Source organism: Dromiciops gliroides, chromosome 2 (assembly GCF_019393635.1).
Source record: "Dromiciops gliroides isolate mDroGli1 chromosome 2, mDroGli1.pri, whole genome shotgun sequence".
NCBI lineage: Eukaryota > Metazoa > Chordata > Mammalia > Microbiotheria > Microbiotheriidae > Dromiciops > Dromiciops gliroides.
In genome coordinates this window covers 385,217,517-385,230,904 of record NC_057862.1, presented here as the reverse complement: position 1 = coordinate 385,230,904, position 13,388 = coordinate 385,217,517, and the positions used below count along the sequence as shown (strand labels likewise).

Genomic DNA, 13,388 nt, shown 5'->3' with positions numbered 1-13,388 from the left:
GTCACCTCCTTGGCTTAAGGACCTCTTTTGGATCCTGGGATACAAAAGAAAAATGAAAACCAGTCCCTGCCTTCAAGAGGTTAACATTCTTCTGAAGGTGAAAGGATATTTTTTCCCCATTCACAAACAGTAGCTAATATTTATATTCATCATAGTATGTTAGGGTTTGCAAAGCATTTAAAATATGCCGTCTTACTTTATGCTCACAACAGCCTTATGAGGTAGGTATGTCCAAATTTGGATGTTGCATTCTATCACCTCTCAGGTAAGAAATGAAGAAACACCAGAAAGTGCCAAAGCCTGAATCTGAACCCAAGTCTCCTGATTATAAATCCAGAGCGCCTTTGGATTGACAGTCTATGTTTGGGGAAAACAAGTTCTCCCAGTGTCTGTGAACACATCCTCCAGATGAATTCTAGTTTGCCCATGTTGTTCCTAATGTAAGACCCTCCTCTAAAATGGGATGCCCAGAGCTGGCCATGATAACCCTGACTGGGTTAAAGGGCTTGGAAGTGTACAGTTTGGAGAAGAGAGGATGTCAGTGAACTGTCAAATAAAGGGTGTTCTTTCAGGAATGCGGTACAGAGGACAATGTCACAGGTGGGAATGGGACTGCATGACTTCTGAGGTCCTTTCAGCATGGCTGTAAGGCTAAGGGTCTTTTTTTTTTCTTGGACATGACTGAAGTCTACTGAAGGAATGGGCTCAGTTTAAAGGAACAGACATCTGAGTTAGAGAAAAAGAATAATTTCTTGCTCATTGGTGGGATCAGACACTGAGGGAGAGGCCTTTAAGATTTGTTGTTGTTGTTGTTGTTGTTTGGGGTTTTTTTGGCAGGGCAATGAGGGTTAAGTGACTTGCCCAGGGTCACACAGCTAGTAAGTGTCAAGTGTCTGAGGCCAGATTTGAACTCAGGTACTCCTGAATCCAGGGCTGGTGCTTTATCCACTGCGCCACCTAGCCACCCGGCCTTTAAGATTTTTAAGACGGGAAGCTAGGTGGTACAATGGATAGAGCATCCACCCTGGAGTCAGGAGGACCTGAGTTCAAATCTGACCTCAGATACTTACTTATTAGCTGTGTGACCCTGGGCAAGTCACTTAAACCCAATTGCCTCCCCACCAAAAAAAGACTTTTAAGAACAGAACCTTCATCTGTCAGGATTGAATTAGCAGCTCTTCTGTCCGGAGGCAAGAGAGAAATAGGGTCCACATTTAGGCAGTATGGCATGGTAAAAAGAGCCCTGGATTTAAAATTAGGAGCCTCAGTTCAAAACCTGGATCTGCTCTTTACTACCTGTGTGACTAGACAAGTCACTTCTCTCTGGTCTTAGTTTTTTCATTTGTAAGATGAGTAGTTTGGACTAAATGATTTCCACCCCTCCCCTTCCCTCCCCCCCCCCCCCCCCGGGAACAATGAGAGTTAAGTGACTTGCTCAGGGTCACACAGCTAGTAAGTGTTATGTGTCTAAGGCTGGATTTGAACTCAGGTCCTCCTGAATTGAGGGCCAGTGCTTTCTCCACTGTGCCACCTAGCTACCCCCTAAATGATTTCTAAGAGCTTTTGCAGCTTGAATTCTTGTTGGCCTTTGAGGGCCCTGTATACTTCTGTGACCTCAATTCTTAGAAGGACTCTGGCTTGGGGCATTGTCCAAACCAAAAGGATTTGCCATAGGCTTAATGCCCTTTCTGAAGAGGGTGAGGCCAAACCCATGGGGATCTGTGTGTCTACATGCTATTCAGTGCCTCTCCTCTCCTCTAGTCCACACTGTATTTTACTACATTAAAAAAACAAAACAAAAAAAAAACCCTTCTTGTTATCAGCACCTCTTCCTCAGGCCCCCTCCCTTCCTGGCTGAGGGCGCTGGGGGGTAATCAGTGGGCGGTTGGGCATCCGGGCAGGGAAGCGAGTTGTGAAGTGGGTGTCCGGGAGAAGATTGATAGCTGCTGGGGAGAGTGGAAAGGAGGGCCTGCTGGCCTGGGGACAGAAGGCTGGGGCTCCCGGAACATCCACATATTCTTTGTCTCTTCTCACTGGGCCTCCAGGGACCCTGCTGGGGAAGTTAATGGGACATGGGACACACATTTAACGAGCCTCCGGCCTTTATCTCCTCATCACTAAGTCCTTCCTGACACGTTTAACAGTGGGTTTGTGGAGTGCAGGGGTGGGGATCAGTCATTCAGAGTTTGGCTGGGCAGGCGCCAAGGTCGGGGACCTTCTGGGCAAGGTGGTCAGGCCCCTTGTTTCTGTCCTCAGCTACCCAGGCCAGCTCCAAGAGGTTTTGGCTTCAGGACTGAGGATCCCTGGGACACTTAGAGTCCTGGCAGTTCCTATTTTTCCCTATAGAGTAGGAGACAGATTTTCCCTCTTTCCATTTTCCAGGTTATCTATCCCCCTTTGTTTCATCATGATATAATAGAGAGTACCTAAGAGTTAGAGAAACTGGGTTTCTGTCCTGGCTCAACTAGGTCCTAGATGTACCCTAAGTCACCTTCCCTCTCTGAGCTTTTGTTATCATTGTGGTTATTGACATTTTTTCCATTGTGGGCTGGTAGCTCCTCAGTGTGCATGCGCAGACAGACACACACACACACACACACACACACCTGCTTTTTAACATCAGTACTAGGAGGCAGAGTGCATAGCAGAAGAAGCACTGGTTCTGGAGTCAGAAGACTTGGGTACAAATCTCACCTCTGATGTTTACTACCCATGTAACCTTGGGTAAATCATCCTGTCCAGAAGGGAGAACAATGGGCTACATTTAGGTAGTGCAACCTCCTTGGGCCTTGGTTTACCCATCTGTAAAGTGAATGGGTTAAATTGAATGTCCTTGAAGCTTCCTTCCAGCTCTAGAGCTTTGATCCGGGTATTGCTATATGGATATGACTCCATAGGATGCCATGATCTCCAGAAAATGAAGGTTTTTCTGGCCAATAAAAGGATTATGGAGTCACTGATGGGGGCTCTGAGTAGGTTATAGCACATCCCTAGTGGGATGTTATCCGGGAAATACATGATTAGAAAAGGTAACTGGAATAAAGGAGAGAGGGGGCAGCTAGGTAGTGCAGTGCATGAAGCACCGGCCCTAGATTCAAGAGGACATGAGTTCAAGTTTGACCTCAGACACTTGACACTTACTAGCTGTGTGACCTTGGGCAAGTCACTTAACCCTCATTGCCTCACCAAAACCAAAAACAAACAAACAAAAAAGAATAAAGGAGAACCCTTAGATAAGCCAAGTGAAGCACTGGCCCCAAAACATGTTAAGTGACCCTGAACAGGGCCTTCTGGGAGTAGAATGGACTTTTGATGGAGTATTTATAGAAAGTCATGATAAGAATCACACAGGATGAGAAAGGTGGGGGTTGTTGCTATCTTCCTCAGGAGAAGGGGTATCCCCATCTATGAGATCATGAAACCATTGAAGCATTGAAATGGAAGGAGTCTTGGAATCAAAGGATGTGGGTTTGAATTCCACCCGTGCCAACTACCATATTTGGGATATTGGGCAAATTGTTTAAACTCTCTGGGGAATAATATTTGTGCAGAAAGGTGGTCCAGTGGATAGAACACTGGGCCTGGAGTTAGGAAGAATCACCTTCATGAGTTCAAATTCAGCCCCAGATACTTATTAACTATGTGACCTTGGACAAATCACTTAACCCTGTGCCTAAGTTTCCTCATCTGTAAAATGAGCTGGGGAAGGAAATGGCAAACCACTCCAGTATCTTTGCCAAGAAAACACCAAAATGGGGTCATGGAGAGGCAGACATGACTGGAAATGACTGAACAACAAAAATAATATTTCCATTACTTTCCCTCATAGGGTTGTTGTAATAAAGCACTTTGTCAACTATAAGATTATATAAACACAAGCTCATTATTATTATTATTATCAATTATTCAGCATGGTGTAGTAGAAATAAGGCTGGATTTAAAGTCAGGAAACCCAAATGGAAAGCCCAGTTCTGCTGCTTGTGACTTTAGTGAGGTCAGTCACTTGACCTCTCAGGGCCTCAGTTTCCTTATCTTCAAAGGGAAGAGATTTGATTAGACCTCCTCTAAGGTCCTTTCTGGTTCAGAATCTCATTTTCTTTATTATTGACCTCATAGGACCATTGAAAAGAAAGCAATCTATAAACTTTCAAAATGCTATAGAAGTAGCAGCTACTAGTCTTGAGAGTTACATGGGGAAAAAAAAAAGAGGGTGGAGCCAAGATGGCACAGAAGAGTTACATGGATTTGGGGCAAGGTGAGGACTTTCTTTCTTGTTTGAGTCCGCAATCACATTTCCCTTCTCTTTAGGACTTTAAAGGTCATACAACATTCTCCTTACAACCCTATAAAGTAGGGTCATGTAATTATTTTTTATCTCAATTTTATTAATGAAGAAACAGACCCTGAGATGTTATGACTTGTTCATCATCATATGGCTTATGAAAAAGGAGGAGGAAGGATTTTAACTCTGTTCTTGGGCTTTAAAGTCTGGTGCTATTTTTTCGGCTTGGCAAGCCTGGGTTGGAGTTAGATGGAGGTAAATGCGTACCCTTTTGTGATCCTTCCTGGTGCTATATATGGATGGATAACTGAGGATTTTCCCCAAAGTGCCAAATTTAGAGGGCACTGAGAAGGACTTGTAATTCTTTAGTAGCCTAATAATAACAGAGCTTATCACTTAACAAGAAAAACTGAAGAAGCTAGCAGGTGATGAGAGGTAGCAAACTTCTCCCCCACCCTACTTTTCCCAGCAGTAGCCTTGTGCCAATTTCCCATGGAGTAGTGTCCCCTCATCCCAAATGAAGACATGCATTATACTGCTTACCCTGGACATGGATTGTGGTACTTGCCCTGGGCACAACAATTCCTAGTGACAGCTCTGGTGTTAATTTCTTGACAAAAACACCCCCTTGATTGGAATACTATTGAGTGAAGTTGCTGGCCTAGTTGGAGCACTGGATTGCCCCCCTCAGCTAAGTCCTGTCCTGGATCTCAGAAAGGTTCCCTCAGGATGGCCTGGGAGGGCATTTCTGCTCAGAGGGCCCCTGCTCAAGCTGAGCCCTGTGCACTCACCCTGTGGGTGGCCCAGGCAGTCAAGCAGGAAATAATTAAGCTGAGGGCTGTTTGCTGGCCAGCTGCAGGCTGGAGCTGTCTGGGGAGTGTCTTATTCAACGCAGGGGAGGCTTTAGTCCCTAAAGTGACTGCCCGTGTCTGGGCTGGACTTATTATCAGTCTGATCACTGGAGTGCCAAGGCCTCACACCAAGTAGACCTCTCCTCAGTTTCCCCATGTGTAAAATGAAGAGGTGACATAGATAATCTTTAAAATCCCCTTCAGGAGCTTTAAAAATAGATCACTTGGCCTCCAGTCTATTATTGCCTTATGTATCAGGAGCTGAACTTTCAGTCATTAGGAGTTTGCAGACTTGGGTATGGGGGGGGGCATCAGGGGAAGAACCCAGGAATATAGGAGCTAGAGATAATCATGTGGGGAAAGTTCCAGAGGATGGGAGGCATTTGCCTTCAGATACTACCCATCACTATCTGCTATTTGTGTAAAGGAAACCATTTCTAGGGACTTTAATTTGTGTTAGAGCTGGACTGTGCTTTTTAAAATCATTTAGTCCTACTCTCTTTGTTTTACTGCTGGAGAAACTGAGATCCAAAGAAAGGAAAACCATACCAGGAGCAAGTGGCAGAACAGGGAATTGAAAGCAGGTCTTTGGACTGCAAATCCAGTGCTGTTTCCACTAAGCCAGAGAGAGGGGTCAAACTTGTTGCAGCAAATCTTCAACATAGATAATGCTAATTTGTGGTTTTCTAATCAACAGGTAACCTTCAGGGAGGGAGTTTGACAACACTGCCATTACAGCAATTGAGATTTGGCTAGCAGGGGTCTGGTTAAGGTGGGATCCCTCCCAGGCCCTGTGAGAATCTTATGTCCTCCACTAGACTGTGGGCTCTTGCACCAAGGATTGCCTTCCTTGTCTCTCATTGAAGCTTGCCCAGGTTCAGGCACACGATCAGTACTCCATAAAGAGAGATCGGCAGCTAAAAGGGTTCTAAGGCAATCAGTCAATCAATAAACACTTATTAAATGCCTACTATATGCCAGGCACAGTGATACAAAAAGAGGCAAAAGATGGTCAAGGAGCTTACAGTCTAAAGGAGGGGACAACATGCAAACAAATATAGACAAAAGCAGGCTATTTACCAGATAAATAGGAAATAATTTACTGAGGAAAGGCACTAGAGTTAAGAGGGGTTGGGAAAGACTTCCTGGAAAAAGTGGGATTTTGGCTGAGACTTAAAGCAAAGAATGTGTCATAATAGATAAGAACTCTAGGCCTGGAGTCAGGAAGAACTCAATCCAAATACTGCTTCTAACACAACACTTTTTAGTTATATGACTATGGGCTAGTCCCTAGCTTCCTTTTTTTTTCTTTTTTTTTTTTGCAGGTCAATGAGGGTTAAGTGACTTTCCCAGGGTCACACAGCTAGTAATTGTCAAGTGGCTGATGCTGGATTTGAACTCAGGTCCTCCTGAATCCACGGCTGGTGCTTTATCCACTGTGCCACCTAGCGGCCCTCCTCCCCAAGCTTCTTAAACTGTGGGTCATGATCCCATATGGGGTTGTGTAACTGAATGTGGGGGGGTCACAAAAAATTTGGCCACAGTGAAAGGTAATGTATACTTATTTTATATACATATATACCCTGGGTCAAGTAAAAATTTCCCGGGTAAAAAGGGGTTGCAAGTGGAAAAAGCTTAAGAAGCACTGGGCTGGTTAACCTCCCTGAGCCTCAAGTTCTTCCTTTCTAGATTGAGGATATTAATACCTGTACCACCTTTCTCTCAGGGTTTTTCTGTGAGGATCACAAAACATTTTTTGAATTTTAAAGTACCATGTAAAAAGGTAAGTTATTATTAGAAAGAGTCCTGGTCCGGTGATCAGAAAACCTGTGTTCAAGTCCTAGTGATGCCATTAACTTGCTGTGTGACCTTGGGCAAACCATTATACTTCTCTGGGGTGTATGGGGTGTTTAGGGAGGAATAGTACTTCTAGTATGAGGGCTTGCTAAGCCCTTTTCAGGGCTGCCCATCCACCTCTGCTGTCCACCTATCACCCATCTCTCACCTGTGACTCCAAGAAGCTGTAGAGAGCACAGAGTGCAGTAAACTCTCAGCAGATGGGCTAAACCAGATTGAGGGTAGCCTACAGGTCTCAAATCCTTTGGTAAATTAGGGAGATGTGAGAATGATTTGTTCCACTGTCTATGAAGGTGGCTGAAGCAGTTGCTGTGGAGTGCTTAGAGCTTGGTCAGACATCAGAAATGCCAAGGTCACCCACTGCATCCTGGGCCATGGCCAGTTGTCCTGACTCTTGTCTTACCACAGGACTTCCATGACTCTGGAAGAGAGGCTGAGGATGACACTTTTTTGCAACTCTGTCTCACTTAAATCCAATTCAAGTCAAAACATCACCCGTGATATTATTGGTCTTCTTCAAAACAAATAATAAACAACATACTTCTTTGGTCACTGGATCCTCCCTGTAAAATGCCAAGGTCAAATTAGATTATTTCTAGGGTCCCTAGGATTATAGGATTTCAATGTGAAAGGGACCATAGAGATCACTTAGTTTAATTCCCTCATTTTACTGAGAAGGAAACTGAGGCCCAAACAGATTGAGTGGCTTGGTTTATATACATACTACCAGAGGCAGGATTCAAATTCGGGATTTTTGACTCTAAATCTAGTATCCTTTTTATTCTGTGTTGAATGTTCTTTGTTCCAAAGTCACTTCCAGTTTTGACATTCCATGTTCTAACATTCTTCGTTCTATGATTTTATGTTCTAAAAGCCCTTCTAGGGCTAACATGCTATGTTCTATGTTGTAACATTCTACATTCTAATGTTTCGTATTAGTTTCATTCACTTGAAGGTTCAGCTCATGTTATTGTCCCATTCGATGATTGGCCCAACTGGAGAGAAACAAAGAAAACAATGGGGGGGTTAGGAAGAAAGCAGTGGACAGGAAGGGACAGTAGAGGTCAGTATGCCAGCCTGGAGTCAGCTGGCCTTACAGATTGTTCCCCATTTTTGGGGAGAGGCAGTGGGATCCAAGGGGAAATAGGACCTGTGGCCCAGGATAGCTGAATAGAGCTGGGGGTGGGAGGAGGACCCTGCCTAGTGGTCACTTTCCCTTGTGCTGAACAAGACCGGGTCTATGTGGAAGGTCAGACTCCTCTCTCTGCTGCCTGGTACTGCCCTTGTTGCCCTTTCTTTTCCTCCCATGGCCTCCTGGATTGTGAAAACATGAAGGGGAGGAACCAGCAGGTGCTAAATATGCAGCACTAGCCACAGGCACTCTCCATCCTTCCCCAGTCCTGCAAGAGCGTCTGTGTAGATACATGCTAGCCATTGCCCACAGTGTCTCCCCTTCCAGTCTATCTCAAAAGGCTGAGTCATTTTACAATCTTAAAGCTCAGAGAGATCTTAGAAATTGTCTAGTCCAATTTGTTCACTGTATCGATGAGAAAAATAGGGAAGAGAGAAACTGTCACGTGTTTGAGGTCAATATACATAAGTAGTAAAGCTGAAATCGAACTCAGGGCTCCTGATGTTGAATTTGTGTTGTATCACACCAAGCCAGCTTTGAGATGCATGGATCTGATAGCAGCACTCTGCTGCTCAGAAGTTTTCAGCAACTTTTTGGTGTTGTTCAGTCATTTCAGTCGTTTCCAACTCTTTGTGACCCCACTTGGGGTTTTCTCGGCAGAGACACTGGAGTGGTTTGCCATTTCCTCCTCATTTTACAGATGAGGAAACTGAGGCAAAAATTTAATGGCACAGGGGCAGCTAGGTGGCGCAGTGGATAAAACATTGGCCCTGGAGTCAGGAGTACTTGAGTTCAAATCCGGCCTCAGACACTTAACACTTACTAGCTGTGTGACCCTGGGCAAGTCACTTAACCCCAATTGCCTCACTTTAAAAAAAATACAAAAAAAACAAAAACAAAAAACAAACAAACAAAAAGGGGCAGCTAGATGGTGCAGTGGATAGAGCACTGGCCCTGGAGTCAGGAGTACCTGAGTTCAAATCTGGCCTCAGACACTTAACACTAGCTGTGTGACCCTGGGCAAGTCACTTAACCCCAATTGCCTCACTAAAAAAAAAAAAAAAAAGTTAATGGCACAGCCTAGTTGCACTAGGGGACTGGAAAATAAAATACTAACTCCTTAGCCTGGCATTCAAAGCTCTTTAAGTCTGGATCCAACCTATCTTTATAACTTAATTCTCTTTCTCTCTCACACACACACTTTATTTTCCATCTAAACAAGCTATCTGGATATCTGGCTCTCAGTTTCTTCATTGGTAAGAAGAGGGGTTTGGACTAGATGGATTCTGAGGTTCCTTCCAACATTCCATCTGTGTCCTTCCCTTTCCTTGTGACCTCCCCAGTGCATGGTTTCTTCAGACATCACTGCCTGGTGACAATCCATCCCTTTCTTCAAAGCCCAATTACATGACTCCTCCTACCCAAAGTCTTCCCTGATCATTCATCCCCAGCTTGCCCCTAGCTATAAGTGATTTTTCCTTTCTCCACGGCTGTTTGGCCTTCTCCTGTGCACTGATAGTCTAACTCTTATCATAATATTTCTATCAATACAATCCCTCAAACATTTATTAAGGATCTATTATGTATTGTGCACAAGGCACTGTGTAAATGCTTTACAGAGATACAAAATAATCCAGTCCCTGCCTTCAGTGAGTTTATACTCCACCAGAGGATATATAGTTAAGTGCCAGATAAATATAATATGAGGAAAAATATAATGGGAGAGTAGGAGAAAAGTAGATAAAATGTTCTGATTAAATTTGTATAGAGAGAACCCTTCCATTGGATGTGAATGTAGGTAACTAGGGAAAGCTTCGTGGGGGAGGTGGTACCTGAATTAGATCTTAAATGAAAGGAAGGATTTTGACAGGAAGTAATACAAGAGGAATCCATTATAGATACTCTATGTGTGGTGCCATAAGCAAAGAAAGGGGGAGATGAGACCATGAAAATAGAAATAATATGGTTTGATGGTAACACAGATTGTATTTCTCTGTGTAGGACAAGATAGGGTGTCAGAAGACCTAACTAGGCTCGCTTCTCCTTCAAGCCCCCCCAAACAAGCCTGAAACACAGCCCCTCTCCCACCCCACGGTCCTTACCGACCTTCCCAACTTTTAGGATTATAGGATCACAGGATTTGGAAATGGAAGGGACTTTAGTGACTAATCCCATCATTCTATGAATGAGGACAATGAGGGTCAGTAGCATATAAGCTCTTTGAGGGCAAGATCTATTTTTTGTTTTGTCTGTCACTAGCACCTGGTAGCAGTGCCTAGTATATAGAAGGCAATTAATAAATTGTGGGCAGTTAGGTGGTGCAGTAAATAGGGTGGTGGGCCTGGAGTCAGGAAAACTCCTCTCCCTGAGTTCAAATCTTGCCTCAGACATTTACTAGTTTCATGACCTTGGGCAAGTCACTTAACCCTGTTTATTCCTTATCTATAAAATTAGCTGGAGAAGGAAATCCAAACCACCCCGGTATCTTTGCCAAAAAAACTCCAAATGGTGTCACAAAGAGTCAGACACAGCTGAAAAACAACAATTAATTAATTAATTGCTGGTGGAATTGAATTAAGTGAATTGCCAGGGAAAGACCATCTTGCCACATCAGGCTGGGTCTAAGGAAAGGATGTTTAAATGTTTGGGTGGGGGGAGAGGAACTGGACATGATGACCACCTTCAAGTGTCAGAAGGCCTGTTACTTTGCCAGAGGGATTAGCTTTGTTCTGCTTGACCCTGAAGGACAGGACCAGGAACAATCAGTATCAGCTGCAAACAGGCAAATTTGGCTTGATGTCAGAAAGAACCTGCTAACCATTAGAACTATCTCAAAGTGGAATGGATTACCTCAGGAAGCAGCCTGTCCTGCTCCCTGGAGGTCTTCAAGCAAAAGCTGGTTGACCATTTGTTGTGTGAGTGTTTCCGAGGGAATCCTTCTTCAGGTATGGGTGGAGCTGCAAGGCCTAAGAAATCCCTCTCAACTCTCAGATCCTGTCATTTTGCCCAGGGTCACCCAAGTAGGAAGGAGGAAAAGCCATCAGTCATGCTCTCATCCTCTGACTCCAAAGCCAGCATGTTTTCATTCTATGTGACCCTGAGCAAGTCATTTACCCCCTGCACCTCAGTTTCTTCTGTAAAATGAAGATAACATTCATGTCTCACAGGAATGTTGTGAGGAAATTGCTTTGTAAACCATGACTTGTTTTAGAAATGGGAGTTATTATTATGACTAGACAATAAGTTCCTTGAGGGCAGAGGCTGTGTTATTTTTCATTTGAGTACACTTAATGCAAAGTATAGGGCCCTGAATATTAAAAAAAATTAATTAATGCATGTCTTCTGAATCTAATGAATGCAGATACCAAAGCATCTCCCCACAGAGAATATTTACACATGGATTCAGGCATGGACAACAATACACACTCACATCCACACACAGAGTCACACACTCAGGCACACCAGCAAGCACACAGAAATAGTCATAGGGATTTAATCTTTATTTTTGCACCTTGTCTCCTTCCCTCTTTAATGCTGAGCATAAAACCTAGGACACAATAGGCATTTAATAAATGTTTTCTGAATAAATGAATGTACAGACACACACATGTGCGCTCACACACAGAGAGAGAGCTATTTTAGGCTCCTAGCTAGTCTCTCCTTGCACACGGCATAGTCACTCACATACATTTAGGCACAGAGATACATGAACATCTGCACCGGCAGACACAAGACACATGCCCATCTTTGTAACTGAGAAGATTTAACACAGAGAATATGTCTATGCCATAGCGGGTTGGGGTGATAGGTTGAGTCCTTGGTGTTGGATGTAGTGACCCCAAAACTTACAATAAAAGAAGATTCCCCCTTTAGCTTTGTATATGACAAAGTCCTTCCCACTGAATGAATAACCTAATCTCCCCATGCATGATTCTAACCACCCATCTTGGGAAGTGATTTTCCTTCCCTTAGTGACTGGCTAAGGTCCTTCTGGTATGATCCCACCTCTTTCCCCTAGGGGAGTCCAGGGGTTTAACCCCATCCCCCCAAAACTCTCTAATGAAGAGGGCTCCATAATCTTCCCTCCAGGGAAACCCAGCCTGTGGTAGGCCCAAATCAGCTGGGGGCAAGGAAAATACAATGAGCCCTGGCCCCTGTGATGAAGGGCCCAAAGACCCCTGGGGCTTTGGGATCCCAAACCACCCACTAGGGCCCAAAGTCCGCATAAGTTCCCCCACCAACTTTCCACCACCGCCCGCACAAAAGAAACTTTGTGGTGGATTTTTTTTTTTTTTGGTCAAAGATGTTCCCTCTCGGGAAAATGATTGGCAAGTTGAAGAGCCGAGAAACAAAATTGTTTATACACTAATGAATAGAGGCCTGATTGCAAGATCCTGTTTGGAAAATTATAGTGCTGCATTGAAGCGGTACAATTACAGGCCCAAAGTTGCATATTCATTTCATCTCCTTTGCATAGAGATGAACAGGCAAGCCCAACGCAGACTCTAAATTAAAACGAACACCAAATTTAGTCACAGGTTACAAACTGCACTGCATTGTTTGACGGATAGAGATCTTTACCACCTGCGTCCAGCCTGATTACCAGACATCCAAGGGGAAGAAAAGAAAAGTTGTTTTTTTTCCCCCTCTCCTGAACAGTCAGCATGACAAACATGTAAAAATGCTAACTGCTTCTCCCTCCCCAGCCCCCCCACTGCCAGGCTTCTCCAGGCCCCTGATTCAACATTGGCACCAGGGCCCAGGCCCTGTGGGTGAGGGGCAATGGGAGCCAGGATTGTGAGGGCCAGCTTTTCCTCTTAGCTTCGAGGGTAGTTTGGCACCAGATGGTGGAGGGTCTGGGATACCAGGATGAGTTTGGACTTAGCATCCTAGATAGAGGCTTAGAGCTAGAAGGGCCCTTAGAACATAAAATGTTCCAATTCAATTCAATGGAGGGACCTTTGAATATCATGTGTTTGAATTTAATTCAACAAAGGGACCTTCGAGCGTGGGATGTTAGAGCTAGGAAGGGTCTTAGAATACAGAATGTGGGACCTTCATAGGATGTTAGAGCAGAAAAGGACTTTAGAAAATAGAATGTTCATTGAGGAGCAAAAGAAGGATTATCCAGCCTAAACCCCCTTCTCCACCTCACCCCCACCCCCACCTCCCCAGTTTATACAAGAGCAAACTGAGCCCCAGGGAGGGAAAGTGACTCACCTTGATCAATCAAACTAGTATTTGTTTATTAAGCTCTACTCTGCTC

The 13,388-nt window shown here is 44.3% G+C and overlaps 1 protein-coding gene across 1 annotated transcript in view; it reads right to left on the bottom strand.

The window, feature by feature from the left end:
• Positions 1–7,871: 7,871 nt before the first annotated feature.
• LOC122743030 (carboxyl-terminal PDZ ligand of neuronal nitric oxide synthase protein-like) overlaps positions 7,872–13,388 on the bottom strand; it is a 43,717-nt gene continuing 38,200 nt past the window's right edge. The window contains exon 12 of the mRNA XM_043987693.1: positions 7,872–7,985. Coding sequence (XP_043843628.1) covers positions 7,953–7,985 — 33 coding nt within the window. The 3' untranslated portion in view covers positions 7,872–7,952. The remainder of the gene's footprint in view (positions 7,986–13,388) is intronic.